Source organism: Anabrus simplex, chromosome 3 (assembly GCF_040414725.1).
Source record: "Anabrus simplex isolate iqAnaSimp1 chromosome 3, ASM4041472v1, whole genome shotgun sequence".
NCBI classification, from domain to species: domain Eukaryota; kingdom Metazoa; phylum Arthropoda; class Insecta; order Orthoptera; family Tettigoniidae; genus Anabrus; species Anabrus simplex.
The window spans coordinates 26,646,314-26,666,414 of NC_090267.1; the positions used below are offsets into that span (position 1 = coordinate 26,646,314).

Sequence of the window (20,101 nt, forward strand, 5' to 3'; positions counted from 1 at the left end):
ATGGCTGACAGTTTCCTCGTACACCTGGTAAACCTACTGGGCATTATGCATACATTCCACATCACCTTACACTCCCCACTCCTGTCTGTATATTTCAATTTGTATGGTAGACCCCACATTTGTGCAAAATAAGTAGTTGCCATGACTTATGCCCCAACCTTCGTACTTGACTTGTCATTTACTTGTTCCTTACCATTACCTCTATAGATCTGTTGGGTGTCTTTTGTTCTTCTCTGTTTGCCCTATGTTCCTGGTCTTTTATCCCCTATTATTCTCATCTCTTTTCTTAATCCAGCTTTCTTCATTCTGCACTCTCCAAAAGAAAACTGTAGATCATCAAGAAAAAGATGTAGAAGAATCGGGACTGATGATTTGAGAGCCAGTCTATCCGAAGATGTGAAGATTGCTTGCTCTTTTCCTTTTGTGCTTTCATATTTGTCTGTCTCCTCTTCCCACCCTAACCTTTCGTTGTGTTAATCTCATTAACCTAGTATGTCATAGCATTCTCTTGTTTGTACAGCAGCCTACAAATGCTGTGGGAAGAAATCTAAATAAAAATAAAACGGCAAGTTACTCAGTACTGTATATAGTACTTGAGTGGTATTAATTAGATTGACTGATTGTTTGATATGCTGTTATGCAGTACTGTATATTAAATAATGGATCAAATCCTTAAGGCTAGTTTACAAGACAGCACTGACACTATGTTTTGCCCCTAATTCTATGAAAAAGATTTCATGAAAGTAATTGCATAGATGGTTGTTCACGTGGAGACACTGGTGTATACTGTACTGATAATGTAAAATATAGAAGATTGAATCTAAAAAGAGATTTTCTGACTCTATGGGTGGCGTGCACCAACCAAGAGTAAGTTCTACTTCCGTAGTAAAGTACTCTTGAAGTGAGCATTCGGCGACTTCCATATGAGAGTAAATTACTTCCGAAGTATTTTAGTCCTTTCAGATACTCATGGACTAAATTACTACAAGAGTAAAATGCTGACGAGCACCATCTTGTAGTATATTACTAAAGAAGTAAATAACGTACGAATATAGGTTAGAATTACTCTCACGTCGTGCATGGAGTAAGCTAAGTTTAGACTTGTTGACTAATGATAATATCGTGCCGTATATGAGAGGAAAGACGTTTCAAACGTGTTTATGGATTACTTAGATTATATTGTCGATCTCGACGCAGTAAACGATGGGAAGGGTCAAAGGCGAGAGCCGTGTAATGTGAACACGGCGAGTTTCAGGAACGTTTTGGGTCTTAGGAAGGAATCCTTTCCTTTCCTTCTAAATCTACTTGGAGATCACTTACAGCTGAATTCTTGTCTTAATTTTGTTGTATCTCTCAAATTACAGTTGCTGTGTGCCCTATGAGTGTTTTGTCAAATACAGTACTGTATTTGGTTTCGTACCGGAACATTTCAGTACAGTTGCCGGTGATCTAATTAACGTTTACCGCACAACTGCTAGCCGTATATTTCATCGCGTGGTTAAAGCACTAGTTGAGGCTAAGAGGAAGGTACGCCTGCAAATAATGATGATCGTTCAGAAAATAAAAGGATATTCTTCACGTTGGCAGGTTTCCACACATCGTGAGTGCAATTGACTGTGTGCGCGCATATTCCCATTTATTCCCCTCTCGGTGACAACGGTGAACTTTTCAGAAATCGGAAGAGGTATTTATTTTTATTTTTCAATTTGCTTAACGTCGCACCGGCACAGATAGGTCTTATGGCAACGATAGGGCAGGAAAGGCCTAGGGAATGGGAAGCGGCCGTGGCGTTAAGGTAGGGCCTACAGACCCAGCATTTGCCTGGTGTGAAAATGGGAAAATTTCGCTGTGGATGTAGGCCATCTGTATGAAGAAACCACCATCAGTTTTAATTTTTCCCCGCGTGTCCACAACTTTCTGCTTTGCTTCAGTCTTCGCTTTTAAGTCCTTCTACAGAATCTTAACTTGCTTTTCACTGCGTTTTCCGTCACTCGAAGCATTGAATTTTTCGTCACGACTTTCCATGAATTTCTTTTCTTATCCAGCATCTTTATGTTGTGTTTCTTACACCTTGTATCCTTTGCATAGATCGTCATTATCTCTATTAACAAGCATTTATCTTTTTCGCTTACGTTTTTCCCCCGTTTCCTATAGCACATAACCTTATCTATTTAGATTTCTTTAAAGAAGATACGCGAACACAGCACTACTCCGCGAGTAACGAACGCTACTTCTGTAGTAGTAACTAAAAGAGTAAATTGAACTTCAACTCTCCGACGTTACTTCCGGAGTAAATAACTCCCGTAGTAATTTACTCCAAGATGGTGCACGCCACCCTATATCTTGATATGATAATTCGTAAATGTAAATAAATTACCAGTCTCTAACAGAATTGTGATTGATGATGGAACATCTAAATCGGATGGAATTATACAGACGAATGGTGTCTTACAAGTGGATCCTTTAAGTGCACTGTTATTTAATGTAGTCACTGCTGATATTGTCAACAAAATAATACCTAGAAACTCTCCAATAATACTATATATTGCACCTATAATCAGAATAGCCAATGGATAAATTAATAAATTTATCAGTGTAATATGTGAAAACTCCACACGGAAATTGAGCGAAGATGTTTCCCAGGTTTTGAAACAGACAGACAGAGACAAGACTTATCCCTGGTAAGAACCCCAGTGAAGGAAAATTCTAAATTCCCATGGAGGGAATGATTCCATTGTTGAGATTTATCTCCTGTACGCAGTTATCAGACTGTGCTTCTTATAAGGGCTTCTGATAAGTTCACCTGCATACACCCCAGGGTCAGTGAGTAGGGTCTGACACATCGCACTCTGATGAGTCTAGTGTCAGACCTAAGACGAAACGCTGGTTAACAGAGCAAACACCTGAAAAGCCTTACATCTAATATGTTTTTGAAGAACCCCAGTGTCGTAAAAGTCTGAAAAGAGGTTCCAGAACGGGTAAAAAAAAAAAAAAAAGTAAATAAATAAATGCAATGTAAATATTAATCTTATACCAGTTGTATAGTATCATTTGAAGTAATTCCACATACTGTATATTAGTTGACTATATTTGTAAGTAGTACAGGAGATATAAGTAGAATTTTGTAAACAATATAAATTTATTAAGGATGAGCTGTGTGTTTAATAGAAAACATTGTTAGCGTAAATTGTATAATATTGTATTACAGGAAAATTTTCTTCAGCCGACTTGCGACATTCCAGTTGGAACTTCCTCATGAGAAAGTGGATGTCGGGACAATGGCGACCCCACCCATAAGAGAGATGAAGAAAGGAGATGCCAGTATGAGACAAGATGATACCTGTTACCCCTTGAGAAAATGGTTTAGTCCTTCCTGTACCACGTCATGAGAGCTGTAGACAGTTTTCGGCCAATTAGAAAATTAGAAAAGTAAAAATATTAATTAGTTGTTTGCGATCCTGAGAAGAGAATTAAAGAAGAAATACTGTGCTCTAGTATTTAACTAATTTAGAAGAAATTTTGTGAGAATTTAAGTGATAAATTATTCCATAATTTATTCATTATCAGCAACTGCGTCCCAAGTTTGTGAAGAATGGTTCTGTCTGGATGATCAAGCCGCATGGCGGTAAGCCGTCAAAAATCCACCAGGATAAATAACTCCAGGGACGCTTGTAAATTTTTGTAAAAGTGAGCGATCGATTTTTATAATCTTTTGGAACACGGAAACCGCACCAATTTATGGAGTCACGAAATAATTCAGTGATTAATTAATAATTAATTAAGCTACAGACGCTTATAAAATCAACGTGAGTTTACAATATCACTCCGCCATCCCCTTTCCAATAATTAACATTTTATAACCGCAGAAATTACTAGTTTAGTTTCACGAAAAGTTGCAAGTGTCGTAATGTACCTATAGTGTCGCAACTGCAGTTCATGCATGTGCATGTGCCAGTTGTGAAAGGTAGTGTCATCATATTCATTCTCTAAAGTTTTAATTTTACTGTTTGCTCTATGATACAATGTTATATAATTCTCTTTGCCAGAAGTTAACAGCATTATTCTTGTTTACGGACAGTAACAATTTTACCATTGTCTTGTTTATTTATTTAATATGAGCCGTTTTAAATAGGCTACCATGTTTTTTGAATTGTTTCATTTAATCACTTTTTTTCTTTATCATTGCAGTGACAATGAATTAGCCAAAACTTTATCTGAGATTATTGTCTCAGAAGGGATTGATATGACCAAACCAGCATCAGTGTTTGTTGGCCGAGATACAAGGTTAGTTGATACATAGTTGTTTCCCCTTTTTTTCTCTAAAATATTTTTAAATGTTTTTTTCTCTTTTCTGGAGTTGTTGTAATAGATTATAAAATATTGAAGATACCTTCCAATTATCTTCTCTTGTCCCCTAAACTATTCTCCTTTGCTGTTGTTACACTGTTGCCAGCTTATCCAGAGGTTTTTGAAACAACCCCGTGAAAGCTATGTTTCTTCTTTTATGACCGCATAGGATCACTTTAGTCAGTCCATCGTTCAGGTCTCTTTAAAGGGATTGTTCGGGCTTAGCGGTCCTCCCAGTACTTCTTCAGATGCTCCGATCTTCGTGCCCTTTCCTCAGTTGAAAATATGCGTGTTGTTGGTTTCATTTGTCTGTCTCTTTTGGGTTGTAGAAAAGATCAGGTCATCTTCTGTTTACTGTTTTTTCAGAGGGTGAAGCAAGGAATTAACATACTAGAGATAGTATGATTGTGGAGAATACAGGAATACTGTTACTACGTGTAGCTGGCAGTATGTGAACTAAATTTCAGTGGTTTAGTGAACTACTTAAGAATAGAGTTAGTTCCGGTGATGGTTTGATGCAACTCCTCATGCTTACCTTATCCTGTGCTAGCCTTCTCTTTTCTATGCAGCTACTACATCTATTCTAATCTGTTTGTCGTATTCATCCCTTGGTCTTCCCGTGCCGTTCTTACTGCCTACACGTACCTCAGAAACTAAGTGAACAAGTCCTGGGTGTCTTAAGATATGGTTTTTCCTGGTCAGATTTCACCAAATCATTCTCTTCTCTCCATATTCATTATCTCTTCTGTAACACTAAGACTGATCTTAAAATTACATACAGTATTATAATTTTAAAAAATATTTCTCCTAATCGTCTTCAGTCTTTATTGGTTCAAATGTATCTTGAATTTTTTTAAATCCAACTTTTTCAGATTTGTTGTAATACCAAGAACTAAATACAAATTACAGTAGAAGTCCGTTATAACAAGAATTCATAACGGCGAAAAATTTATTCGCTATAACGGATTGTCGTTATATCCGATTTTTGTATAAAAGTTGGAAAACCCTTCATGCACTTTAAAATCGGTATGAAACTGCAATCAGTTTGTTTAAAACTTGCGTTTCCGTAGATGATATCCACACTACGGCTTACTTGTTTGTTATTTTTCGTAATCCGATACTACGTGAATGTTTAATTTCATTCTGAAAAAAAATAATATAGTACCATATATCTCCGAATCCAAGATGAACCCCACTTTTTTCCTTCAAAAAATTTAAATCAGACTCAAAAAGAAGTTTGGAAAATCATATGAATGCCTTGTCTTACAGTAGGCCTACGCATTTTTAGACTATTTTTAGACGCCGAACATTTACTTTCGTCACTTTTTTTGGCGGCTGCACAATTATTTATTTCTGCGGGTTTAAGGACCAAAAACTCAACATTGACATCATAATACCGAAGAGAACTCGTTGAAAATTTTCCGGCAATACCTATTCCATGTGTCTCTACAATACAACGATCCATCAGGAAATTATTACTCCTAAGATTTTACTCGTTCCAAGACCATACAGACAACCAGTTCATACTGCAAAAATCGAGAATATTCTTCACCTTATATCCTTAATTAGTTAATCTATATTCAAAACTACAGCCAACAACAAGTAAGAATGTTCCCATTTAACTATCAGTATAAGAGTTAACAAAGATCCATACGGCAACATTCAGTTATGAACTCTTTATAACTCCTTCAACAAAATTACGGAGACTGCGAACCCACTGTGAAAATAACGAGATTAATGGATTAGTTGGATACAACTTTATAATCTACATAACGCCATACTACAGTTAAATGTTACGACTTTTCAACAAGAAAGTTTCAATGTCATCTCAAGCGGCTACTAAGTTCCATTAACCTTCTCTTCAACATGTACATCAAGTTGCTTCCAGCCGAATTTCACTCGAACTTTGATACGGCAACTTTAGCCATAGACCTTTTTGTTATTACGTGGTTAAGGCCTAGTTTGTCTAATTTATAAAATCATTTTAAAATTACTAGTGTAATATCATACCAACTTCAACTTTTTCGTCGCAAACATTTAAAATGAAGTTTTAATTGTAAATTATTATTTAAGAACTCATAACAATTTCTCACATTGTATAATTTCACTCTAATCTTATATTCTCATTTTATATTTTTTTTCATTTTCAATCAGGATCCTGATTTTTGTCTTTGAGTCTGAGTATAAAAAGGCTGATATGCCCCTTTTAAAGGGCGAAACAAGTCCCTTCAAATTTTAGTTTAATAGGATGTAAGTCCTAACTTTGTAAATTCTGTTGTATTGAATATGTTGATCCTAAAAATTTTTGGTAATATCTTAAATTAATGTACATTTCAATACGGACCAAATATGGAATTTGTAACATAATATGTTAACTAATCGACTGTTAACTCTCCCAGTATTGTGAACTGCTGCGAATCAAAGAGGCAGTGGTATGAACATGCTGTTCTACAGCGCGCTTCGATGCACTTTTGTTTGAGCACAGCTGTAAAATATGGCGCGTGAAGTGGAACGGAATCGTAGTTCTAATTTTTCCTTCTTCTAAAAAAGAGTTGTTAATTGAATTAGTTAGTAAATATATAGAAATTATTGAGTGCAAGCGCACAGATGGCTTGACGATAAAAGAAAAGGACGAGGCATGGGAGAAAGTTCGTGAGGGTTTCAATGGGGTTAACAGATACTTTTTTATCGTGTATCCACGTCACCTAACAAAATCACTTCGTTAATTGTCCCACTTCAAACTGTGCTCTGATATGAGAGTTATTAAATTTTGCATTGTCGTGTGCAGAACCACCTAGCAACTATATCCCTGATTTGGAGGTTAGGCTCACTAATCACCTGAACATTAACCGATAAATATCCCTTCCGATTACAATATATTTCGGCCCAATTGGCTCCAGGTGATTGGATTCTTACATGTGTGCATTCTATTGCACCTAGAACAAACACCAGGAAAACGGCTTATTTCATAGAAGTCGCGGATAATTTGCTGACGCTCTTCTACTGAAGGGAAGGTCATATACCTCCTTCTCATGGATGCTATTGCTGCACACACTCGACAAACAACTCTCCTAACAGTGGCTTTAGAAATTCCAGCATTGTCTCCGACCATTATGTGAGCATAAAATTGTAATATTATCAGTACCTGCAACATTGGAGAAAGAGGTAAGTTTCTCTTCGTAGGATATTCCAACCTCACTCGAATTTCATCAACAACCTTAGCAACGACTATTTTCGATAACTTTTATCTATGAAGAAATTTTGCATCTGTCAAATTTTCAAAGTCATTACATTGCTGAACGTTTGTTCGATCAGGATTATTGTGTAATAGATCTAAATAGAGCAATTCCGCATCTAAAGGGAGATTCACAGCAGCCATTTTGGAACAGGTTGCTACATGCTAATGTTAGCCATTTAACATGGGAAATGGCTGATTTTAATACGTAGTTTAACATATGTTAACGTTAACAGTTGTTGATGAAACGCAAATTTTCTTAAATCGTATGTGAAAATGATTTAACACCTTGTTAAGTACTAATGTGTTGATGGAACTGGGCCCTAGTGTTACCATATCCCTGTTGGATAGTTTTTATGTGTATCTTCAGTAGTACGTTTTCTCACTTAACATGTTCTGTTTTGTTGTCCCCCGCAGAAACAGCTTAACAAGGTTTTAATGTATTTGCAAAATTCTCAAAATATGCAAAATAAAATTGTTGTTATTTGGTTATATTTCTTTCAAAATGCAAAGATATATACTGTAAATGTATTTTTAAATATGATGTTTCAATAAAAACGTGCATTTATATGCTTATCTTCAGTCCATTGATAATGCAGCGTTATGGAACTTTCTGGATATTCCACCTCTACAGTACAAAGGTGTAAATTGTAAATGATGAGTGTATTCAAAAAGTACTGTAACGCTGTTAAGATCGGCAATATGGTATTAATAATGAAATCCATTTCTTGTGCACCAAGTGATTTAAACTTGAGACTTTTCAGAGATTCAGAAAAACAGTTATATATCTAAGCAGAGTAATTTGAGTAATATTTCACATTAGTTCTGGGCATAATGTGGCTAGCTGGAGGTTAGGACCAGATCAACGACTCCTTGAGGATTATCTTTCATAATTTAATTTATCTGTGACTCATTAAACTTACAGCTCTTATAAATTTATTTTGAACCTTTATTTCAGATCCAGCAGCCCTAGCCTTGCCCGAGCTGGAATTGATGGAATAACAGCTCTTTCAGGATTAGTAAAAGATTTTGGTGTGGTAACTACACCCATGCTTCATTATTTTGTTACTTGTCAAAATACTCAAGGGGCATATGGTCTAGCTACTGAAGAAGGATACTACAACAAGCTGATATCAGCATTCAAAAAACTCAGGGCTGAGGTAAACTTACTTGTGTGTGTGTTCTGTATATCTTACTTCTGATATTTTCCTATTAACTCATCATCAATTCCCATTTTTCACCTACTGTCAGTTAGAGGCAAATATAGTTTCTATCATTCCACACTCCCCATTGAACTAGTGTTTCAGTCAGGTTCCAATGTCTTACTCTGTTTTGGACTAAGTCCATCCATCTGCTTCTTGGTCCTTCTCAGCTTTTCTTCCCTTTATTTTTACCTTTGTATAATCTTGCTTGGCATTCCTTCATCACTCATCCTTTTAACATTTCCAAACCAAGGTAAGTCTAATTTTTCTCTATTTTATCACCACACTTTTTCGCTTAAATGTCTTTCCACATTTTCTCATTTCTCACTTTTTCTCTTGTTTTTTAACCATGCTTCCCAAGGATTTCATTTCTGCTGCCTGTGTTTGGCTCTCTTTTTGTCCTTGACCAGGTTTCTGCTACGTATGTTTTTTAAATAATTTGCTTTACATCACACCGACAGAGATAGCTCTTAGGACGACAGTGAGATAGTAGAGGGCTAGGAGTAGGAAGGAGGCGCCCATGGTCTTGATTAAGGTACAGCCCCAAGCATATGCCTGGTGTGAAAATGGGAAACCGAGGAAAACTATCTTCAGGGCTGCCGACAATGGAGTTCGAACCCACTATTTTCCGAATGCAAGCTAACAGCTACATGACCCAAACTGCTCAGCCACTCACTTGGTCCCATATGTTGTTATATTTATGTAATACATCACATACATATTTTTCTTTGCTTTCATTAGTACTTCTTTATCCTGTAATAAGTTTTGTACACTGTGATAGAAACAGCTTGAATCCTTTTGCGAATATCAATACCGTACACAGTCTTACATTCTGTATTTCTTTTCTTCCCAAGTACTTGAAAGTCTCCAACAATTCCAGATCTTTGCCCCCAAGTTTAATATGACCTTTCGTATGTCACACTAAGTCCTCACAAGTGTGGCTTCATGCCATTATGTGGAACTCATGTGAACACTTCCCCTGTGAAAGGTTGCCTCCAGGATGCAAAACGTAACAAAAAGGATTGTTGCATCATTTTTTTAGATGTCACAAAAGCATTTGACTCTATCGGACATGAATATATCAAACGATCTCTTTGACAAGCTGAAATTCCTCCAAAATTATGTAGACTAATTGAAGCATTTCTTACAAAGAACATAGTTTAAGTGGAGCTGACCATAAGAAATCAAAACCCATCAAAATTAAGTGTAGCTTAGCTCAAGGGTCCCTTATCTCACCATTGCTGTTTAATTTAACAATCAATACTGTAATACAAAATCCCACTGACCATGACATATGCCAACGTTATGGCTATATTTTATCTGATGATCTACCACCGTTATCCTCATTTGTCATCATTTGCTTTCACAGATGACCTAGTCATACTCAGCAAAACCGAAAGTGATGCTACTACCTTGTTAAATTTAGCCAAAAGCAGATTTGTAGAAATTGGTTTACATATTCATCCTCTTAACAGCAAATTTGTAATGCTGAAGAAGAAAGGAAAATTAACTGAAGTAAACGTCACTACACTCAAAGGATCAATAATACTGCTATTTAACGTCAAAAACTTCATTTTACAGTCCATATTGAATCTAGATTCACATTTTAACAAAAGGAAAACAATCGTCGCCATAAGACCTATCTGTGTCGGTGCGACGTAAAGCCGCTAGAAAAAAAAAGGAAAACAATAAGATCCAGCTATTAATTACAAAAATTATGTGATGGATACCACATATCTGTTAAATCATCACATTTTGTTTATTCAAATTTATGGGACTGGTTTCGACAAAAATTGTTTGTCGTCATCAGCCTAGGAAAAAACCATACAAAGACATTGAAATATGACTCTTCTAGTAAAACCATATCAGTAATTTAAAAACTATTCATATTAAGGCTAAAATTGTTTTTACAAATATTAACTGATAATCATTATTACATTGGTAGTTGTTTATATAATGAGGTGTACACCATAGTAATTATAATTAAGACATGCTAAAAAATCTTTTGTACTGTATACTTTTTAGTAAAGTATAGACAATTATCAGTTTTTATCAGTTGTAAATGAGTATAATATTTATATCCATTAAACAGTACAATTCATTTTTAAAAATAAGTAGGTATTGTAGTCATGTTTGATAGGCTAAAAGAAGCAACCAGATACTTAAGCATAAGTCGTTCCTCAAAAATACATGCAATGGAAGTGTTTGGAACATTCTACTTGGTCTTCAACTTGGACTTAACAGAAATAAAGATTTAAATATAATTATATCCAATATAAACAGAATAGACTGATTAAGTCTATGGATCACTGGTAACTTGGTGTTAACAAGCAGAGTACTTATTAAGTTCTTTATAACATCTTGTTTCACTTATATGTCCATGAGTATCATAACAACATGTGATGTAAGTTGATTGCTATAAAATAGCCAAGGTTCTTGTTAAAATAGTGCGTTGAGGAAGGATCTTATGTAGCAAATCTGTGAATACAGAAGTTGGTCTAGAACAGTCTGAAACCAAGACAGAACCTCGGATGCCAAATTGATGGTAGTTAAGTTAGAGAGGAGAGGAACCCGAGGTTCCGTCTTGGTTCGAGACTGTTGGCAGCCCTGAAGATGGTTTTCCGTGGTTTCCCATTTTCACACCAGGCTGTACCTTCATTAAGGCCACGACTGCTTCCTTCCCATTCCTAGCCCTTTCCTGTCCCATCGTCGCTATAAGACTTATCTGTACCGGTGCGACGTAAAGCTACTTGCAAAAAAAAAAATTAAAAATACTTGAAAAGTTTGGGCTGGGAAGACTTGGGAAAAAGAAGACAAGCTGCTCGACTAAGCAGTATGTCATTATTTATGAGTTTCATTTCTGTATTGATTGGATGCACGTATATAGACAAGAAAGATGTTCCACCTATCAATACTATTTATTATGAGCAGATTCACATCGGTACCGGTTTCGACTGTTTAGTCATCATCAGCTGATACATTACAATATTACAACCATTAGGCATTGGTATGTATCACAAAGTTGTTGTTCATTAGAGCATCCGGATGTCTAATGGGGTTGTAGATTGGACATATTCATCATATTGTTTGTGACTATATGGGGTTAAAACTGTCTCTAAGACCAATATGGCAGTGAAAAGCTTAACTAAACTTAAAACAAATTGTACGTATACATTAAACACATTAAAAACACAAGAAACATATATATAAAATGCTTGGCGAGTTTAAACACATTAAAATATTAAAAACATGTATGTAAAAAAATACTTGTTAAATTTAAAAGTTCATGCTTGGTAAAGTTCTTTTCTTCAGGCTTCCTTGTTCTTGTGCATCTATGTTTACATTGTTTGGTTTCGTAAACAATTCTTGAAGATGTTCTATTAGACCAAGTATATGTCATATATGTTCGTAGCGAAACCGAAGTCGTAGGATGGTCATGTATTGTTGTGGCTCAGCTGTTGATGTATTTTAATGAATTTTGAAGCGGATTGTAGTGTCTTGAATTTTAAATTCGGTGAATATAAGTTGTTGGTGGCGATCTCCCTCTTGTCTGTATTCGTGTTTTAGGTAGCTGCTATTATCTGTGAAAGATAAACTGGTATGAGTACGGTACGGTGTGAGTTTGATGGAATGCCTGAAGTTGTGTGTGGAAGAGAAAAGGTACTTACTGCTGTTGTTGTTGTTGTGGTCGAGCAGTGTTATGTTTAAGAGCTTGATGCGCACTGCTGTGTGTACATCTGGGATTTGTGTTCACTGTGGTGAGGGGTATGGATGGAGGTGTGAGTAGACTGGATATTGTGGGGGTAGGGGTGGGGCTTGGCTTGTCATTCGTCGGTCTTCTAAGGTATGCTGTGTTCTGTTTATTTACTATTTTAAGGTAATCATTTTTTAAGGCAGGAATAGATTTATTGAAGATGATACTGGTTTTCTCCGTAATGTCATTAATATTGTAATTAGGATTGGCGTATTGGTCCAGGGAAATAGAGATCTTCAGTTATGTTAAGCAGGGGGCCCTTAGAATTTATGTTCAATATTTTCATATCATTTTTGATGTCCGTGAACCTGTGTTTGAATTCTTCTACATGCTGACCTATTGATGAAAAGTGGTTATGTTTTTTTGCATTTATATGTTCGTTGTAGCAGATTGCGCAGTTTCTGCCTGTACGTCCAATATAACTTGTTCACAATTAAGTATTTATTTATTTTCCACCTAGTCGATACAATGATTGCTTAAGGCAATTTTTAATGGTCAAAAGTGGTACATGTTTCGTATATTATCAACATCTTCAGCCACATAACACTGTTTAGATGAAAAATATATTAAATTGACAAAGTAATGCTTTAGAGGAAGTGTCCTTAAAATTAACATAAGATTGACAAGATTAAAACATGAAGCTGATTTTATGTAATCAATATAACTTGTCTCGCAATTGTTGCATTTAATACGGTAAACTCCTTATTGGTTGTATTTATTGTTGTTATTAACTGTCGTGCTGTTATGTATAGTGTTGGTGCTGTGCGTGGTTTTAAATGCTATTTTCAGGTTGTACTTCTTTAAAACATTACAGTATTTAGAGTTTATATGTGGGTATTGTGAAAGGTGAATAAGGCGTAATCTTTCTTGGGTTTGTCTATTTTTGTTAGTTTAGTTTTGTTGACCATTTCTTTACTGTATCCATTGTATTTGACTATGTCGTAGATTAATTTTAGTTCATTATTTAGATCTTCTGTTGTTGTATGTTCTGCTGTATGTTGAGGACTCTGTATACCATGCTATAGTAAGCTGCTCTTTTATGTGTGTTGGGGTGAATGGAATAGATTTTTATGGTATTTGAGGTATGTGTAGGTTTCCTATAGATTTTGTAGGATAAATGGTGGTCGTGTCTGGTTGTCAGGTCCAAGTAATTTAAGGTGCGGTTATTTTCAGTGTCTTTAGTGAATTTTATCTGGGGGTCTAATGTGTTGAGTTTGTCTAATATGGTATTTGCGTTGGTGGATCTATTATCTATGATTACAAAGATGTCGTCAACGAATCTGCACCAAAAGTATATATTCTCTATTTTATTGATTGATGTATATTCTAGGTGATTATGTAAATATCTGCTAGTGTCCCAGAGGCTGGAGATCCCCATCCCTAGCCCCACAATAGCCACTCCCCTCACCCCTCCATCCATACCCCTCACCACAGCGAACACAAGTCCCAGACGTACACGCAGCAGTGCGCATCAAGTTCTTAAACATAACGCCGCTCGACCACAACAACAGCAGTAAGTACCTTTTCACTTCCACACACAACTTCAGGCATTCCTTCAAACTCACACCGTACCGTACTCATACCAGTTTATCTTTCACAGGTAATAGCAGCTCCTAAAACACGAATACAGACAAGAGGGGGGGCCGCCACCAACAATTTATATTCACCGAATTTAAAATTTAAGACACTACAGTCCAATTTAAAATTCATTAAAATACATCAACAGCTGAGCCACAACAATACTTGACCATCCTACGACTTGGGTTTCGCTACGAACATATATGATATATACTTAGTCTAATAGAACATCTTCAAGAATTGTTTACGAAACCAAACAACGTAAACATAGATGCACAAGAACAAGGAAGCCTGAAGGAAAGAACTTTGCCAAGCATGAACTTTTAAATTTAACGAGTGTTTTTTACATGTTTTTAATATTTTAATGTGTTTAAACTCACCAAGCATTTTATATATATGTTTCTTGTGTTTTTAATGTGTTTAATGTATACGTACAATTTGTTTTAAGTTTAGTTAAGCTTTTCACTGCCATATTGGTCTTGGAGACAGTTTTAACCCCATATTATCACAAACAATACGACGAATATATCCAATCTACAACCCCCTTAGACATCCGGATGTTCTAATGAACAACATCTTTGTGACACATACCAATGCCTTATGGTTGTAATATTGTAATGTATCAGCTGATGATGACTGTAAACAGTCGAAACCGGTACTGATGTGAATCTGCTTATAATAAATAGTATTGATAGGTGGAACATCTTTCTTGTCTATATATAAGCAGCATGTCTCCTTGTTTTCAATACGGAACAAAAATGAGAGTGTTGGTTTGTAAGCAGTACGTTCCAAGCTGTCAGTGGAGATGTGGCATGGAATGACATTTGGAGATGAATACGTTTGAGTGGTGATTTTAAAAATAGGAAAGATCATAATATGAAGATAAAGTTGGAATTTAAGCAGGCATATTGGGGCAAATATTCATTAATAGGAAGAGGAGTTAGGGATGGAATCATTTACTAAGGGGAATGTCTGATAAATTTCCAACTTCTTTGAAATTATTGAAGAGAAGACTTGTTAAACAACAGATAGGAAATGTCACCTGAGCGACTGTCCTAAATGCAGATCAGTAGTGATTGATTGATTTGTTGTTACAGGATCAGATAATGCCTCACTTATTCTTACTATCTGAGATCTATTTTCTAGATTCAAGAACTGGGAAAAATCCAAAGAAAAGCAGCTCGATTTGTTCTGGGTGATTTCCGACAAAAAGTAGCATTACAAAAATGTTCCCAAGTTTGGGTTGGGAAGACTTGGGAGAAAGGAGACGAGCTGCTCAATTAAATAGTATGTTCCGAGCTGTCAGTGGAGAGGTGGCGTGGGGGGACATCAGTAGACGAATAAGTTTGAGTGATGTCTTTAAAAGTTGGAATGATCACAATATGAAGATAAAGTTGGAATTCAAGAGGACAAATTGGGGCAAATATTTGTTTATTAGAAGGGGAGTTATTGGAATAACTTACCAAGGGAGATGTTCAATAATTTTCCAATTTCTTTGCGATCATATAAGAAAAGGCTAGGAAAACAACAGATAGGGAATCTGCCACCTGGGCGACTGCCCTAAATGCAGATGAGTAGTGATTTGATTGATTGATTGATTGATTGATTGATTGATTGATTGATTGATTGATTGATTTATTTATTTATTTTTAGAAATTTAGTCACCAATTCAACCACTTTTTTTAGTCCAACAACTCTAATTTTCTTCACAGCAGTCTCCTAGGATCCACCCAGTCAAAGGCCTTAGATAGGTCAAAAGCGATACAGTCCATTTGACTCCTGAATCTAAAATATCTGCTATATCTTGCTGGAATTCTATAACTTGACCCTCAGTGGAATAACTTTTAGGAAACCCGAATTGCTTTGTATTAGCGAAACTCCACCATTGTCTGGTCCCAAGTCCGGAATGGGAAAGGAGGGGGGTTAGCTGGCGTGGCATCCAGCTGTAAAAACAGCTTATGCCGAGTGATGAGCGGCGGTAGATAACTCAACTCCCCATCGGGGCCAACGGCTTCGGGCGGATGAGCCCCTTTGGGTGGGATGATGGTCCCCTCAGTGTAGGAAATGACACTGGAACCCATCATCTATGTCTTTGGCCCAATGGCGAAACGGATGGTGGAACCTTCTTTTTGTGGTTCTCATCTATTGTGCAGGCGGATGAGGTCATGCCAGACGGAGTGGCTGTGAAAGCGCAACCCAATGGTATTTCGAGTCTGCGGCAGTCTGTTACAGTCGTGGTATTAGAATCTGCATGTCGCATTTCATTTGTGCCGCAAGGTATAGTTCTGAGACCATAGTGTGTGGGTCACTTCCTTGCAAGCTGTGATCCACCTTAAACAAAATCCTGCTTGTGGCACATTTTCCTGCTGTCACTCCCTGCTACTCAAGTCCAACGGCAATAGGATAAGAATGGTGAAGGCAGGTTTTCGGATGAAACTGGAAGCCTCTAGTTCGGACCTGCACGTTGGCAGCAAGTGTGTGATGGTCGTCTTTCTGAGACCCCTTGACTACTCAGGAATTTGGTCCTGCATCTGTGTTTTGGCAGGCCTATTTAGGATCACCACTGCCCACCCTGAATGGGGAAGGCCCTATAAAATGTGGGCTAGTCACACTCTCAACTGGCTGGGAGGCCGCACCCAGCAGGTCACCCCTTATCCATTCGAAAAGCGAAGTTGACCAAAACTTTGATTATAGAAACCTGGAATGTTCAAACCCTACTTGATTTGAAGGACAATAACAGACCTGAGAGAAGAACAGCACTTGTCACCCATGAGGTTGGACGAATGAACATTGATATTGCTGCCTTAAGTGAAACCAGATTGTCCAGCAAAAGTAAACTCCCAAAGTTCAGCTCAGGCTACACAATCTTCTGGAAGGTAAATGATAGGGAGAACACCACATTCATGGTGTGGGATTCGCTGTGAAGACCACATTGGTGAATGATTATCAGCTAACCCCAACCACTGTCAGCGAAAGGATTATGACTCTCTGAATCCCACTCTCTGGAGCCAAATCTGACACTCATCTCTGCATTTGCTCCCACCTTGCATGCTGATGTAGAAGCTAAAGACCAGTTCTATGACCTGCTGAGCACTACCATCACCAAAGTACCACCAAGAGACAAACTCTTACTACTTGGCAATTTCAATGCCAGACTTGATGAAGATCACCAATTATGGGGCAACGTGATAGGAAAACATAGACTTGGCAGCTCTAATGCCAATGGTCTACTGCTCCTTGGTGTATGTGCTGAACATGAACTCTTTATTGCTAATACTCAGTTCTGCCTGCCTAATCTCTACTAGACCACTTGGATGCATCCTCGCTCAAAGCACTGGCACATCCTTGATTATATCATCACCAGGCAATGTGATAAAAAAGATGTCCTTGTTACAAGAACCACAAGAAACGTAGATGATTGCTGGACAGATCATAAGCTCCTTTTTTGCTGGTTGAGAATCGCAATCTGTTGCAAACCAAAAAGATCCATCCACAACCTGCCCAGAAAGAAATTCAATACTTCTAAACTTCAAATTGAATCCGTTGCTACAGATTACAGAAATGCAATCTCAAACAAACTGGCTAGTCATCCAGTCAGCAGTGATAGTACAAATCAGGAGTGGGCCACGCTTCAGAAGGTCATCACTGAGTCAGCTGAGGAAACAATTGGTTTTATGAGGAAAAAAAGACAGGACTGGTTTGATGAAAATAACAAAGAAATTAAATATCTGATCAATGCCAAACGGGAAGCCCATCTATCCTATCTTAAAGATTTTTCTTCCAATGTGAAGAAATCACATTTCTTGGAAGTTAAAGGAAAATGTCAGGCACAAATTCGGGAAATCAAGAATAACTGGTGGTAACAGAAAGCTGAAAAACTTCAGACTATCTGATGCCAGTGACCTACAAAACTTCTATGCTGGCATAAAGGAGATACATGGTCCAATTCGATCTTCATCAGGGTCATTGAATACTGACAACCCCATCATTTTAACTGACAATGGAGAAATTTTAGAGCGTTGGAATAAGCATTTCTCTTCACTTCTAAATTGTCTCCAATGTTGCTGAGGACTTTCTTCGCAATGTCCCTGAGTAGCCCCAACAACCATGGATGGCAATTCCACCTGCATACAGAGACTTCACCAACACAATCAACTAAAACCAAGAAAGGCTCCTGGTCCTGATAACATCCCTCTGGAACTGATACAAAATTGAGGTATACCCTTGAAGACTAGACTTTTCACACTCATTCTCTTGATTTGGGAAACCCGAGAAGTACCTGACAACTTGAAGAATGCTACCATCATCACTATCTTTAAGAAAGGCGATTGTAATGTATGTGGGAATATCGCTTTTGTCAATTGCAGGTAAAATTCTCGTAAGAATTCTATTAAACCGGCTCCGAGTTCTCAGAGGATTTTGCCCAAGTCTCAGTGTGGTTTCCGAACCTCCAGAGGCACAACAGATATCTTCTGTGCTAGACAACTCCAGGAAAATGCAGAGAACAGCAGCCTCTATATTTAGTTTCCTATAATCTGGAAAAAGCCTTTGATTCAGTACCAAGATCTGCTATGTTGAAAAGTATTGAGACATTTTAGATGCCCTGAACATTATATGGAATTGGTTCAAACTCTTCATGATGGCATGTCTGGACAGGTTCTTCATGGTAACTCAGTATCAGATTCGTTCCCAATCACTCATGGATTGAAACAAGGCTGCATGCTTGCTTCTACACTCTTTGCACTGTACATGGCTGCCATGCTGCATGAATCATATGCAAACAACTTAGGCATGGAGATTAAATTTCGTTTTGATGGAGGCCTTTTCAATCTGGCAAGACTTCGCCCACAAAGACGTACTCTGGTTACCCGGATGACAGAACTGCAGTATGCTGATGACATCGCATCTCCTGCTCTAACACCTGCAGAACTACAACAGTCAGTCAACTGCTTTAAAACTGCATGTGATCGCTTTGGTCTTGCTATTAAATGCAAAAAACAGTGAAGGTACTTGCACAACCTGCCCCAGGATTAACACTTCCTGAGTTCAGTATTTCCATCTTAGACACAACACTGGAACAGTTTGATCACTTTTCATATCTTGGAAGCATCTCGTCTCAATGGTGTACCTGTGAACAAGACATTGATAAAAGAATTGGGGCAGCTCATGCAGCATTCGGACAGTTAATGCACAGAGTCTTTATGAATAACGACCTAAAACCGCATACCAAACACATGGTGTACATGGCTGTGAAACTTGGACACACTGTCGCCGTGATATATAAAAACTTGAACGCTTCCACCAACAGAAAATGAGATTCATCTTGGATATTAAGTGGGAGGACTGTGACCAACATGGCAGTTCTCAACAAAACACATCTAAATAGCATTGAGGCAACAATCATCACTCATCAACTGAGATGGTTTGGCATGTTCACCGCATGGGTGATACCAGGCTTACCCACCAAATTCTTTATGGTGAACTTTGCTCCGGCAGTAGACCTCATGGAGCCCCTCTTAAGTGTTTTAAGGACCAGCTGAAACATATCATGAAGAAGACTAGTGTATAGATATACAGACATGGGAAGAATGTGCTGTGGACCGCTCACTGTGGCGGAACACTACATCCACCGCTGTCAACTTGTTTTAAAGAGAACGCTGCAGACATCAAGAGGTCAAGCGACAGGCAAGAATACTCTGTCAATTACAACCCTGCCCTCTTCCATCCATTCAGTGGTGTTTGTTTGGGCGTATGTTTTATGCCAGAATTGGTCTGTTTAGTCATTGTAAACACATCCATAAACTGAGTTGAACTGGTCAATGTATGCAGGAAGAAGTTATATATACTCGGATCGAGTTACAGCCAATGACGAGTAATTAGCGGGTGGTTGTGCAAAGTGTGTTAAGTCATCATTTATGCAACACGTCGTGTTGTTGGCTGTTAATTATCTGAATTTACGTGGAATTTATTATGACGAGTCACCCC

At 37.5% G+C, this 20,101-nt stretch overlaps 1 protein-coding gene across 2 annotated transcripts in view; it reads left to right on the forward strand.

The window, feature by feature from the left end:
• The window catches only part of nst (phosphoglucomutase 3-like protein nst), a 138,035-nt gene that overhangs the window by 22,718 nt on the left and 95,216 nt on the right, over positions 1-20,101 (forward strand). For both annotated transcript variants that reach the window (XM_067142493.2, XM_067142494.2), the window contains exons 4-5: positions 4,189-4,284; positions 8,541-8,742. In XM_067142493.2, the coding sequence (XP_066998594.2) occupies positions 4,189-4,284; positions 8,541-8,742 (298 nt within the window). The remainder of the gene's footprint in view (positions 1-4,188; positions 4,285-8,540; positions 8,743-20,101) is intronic.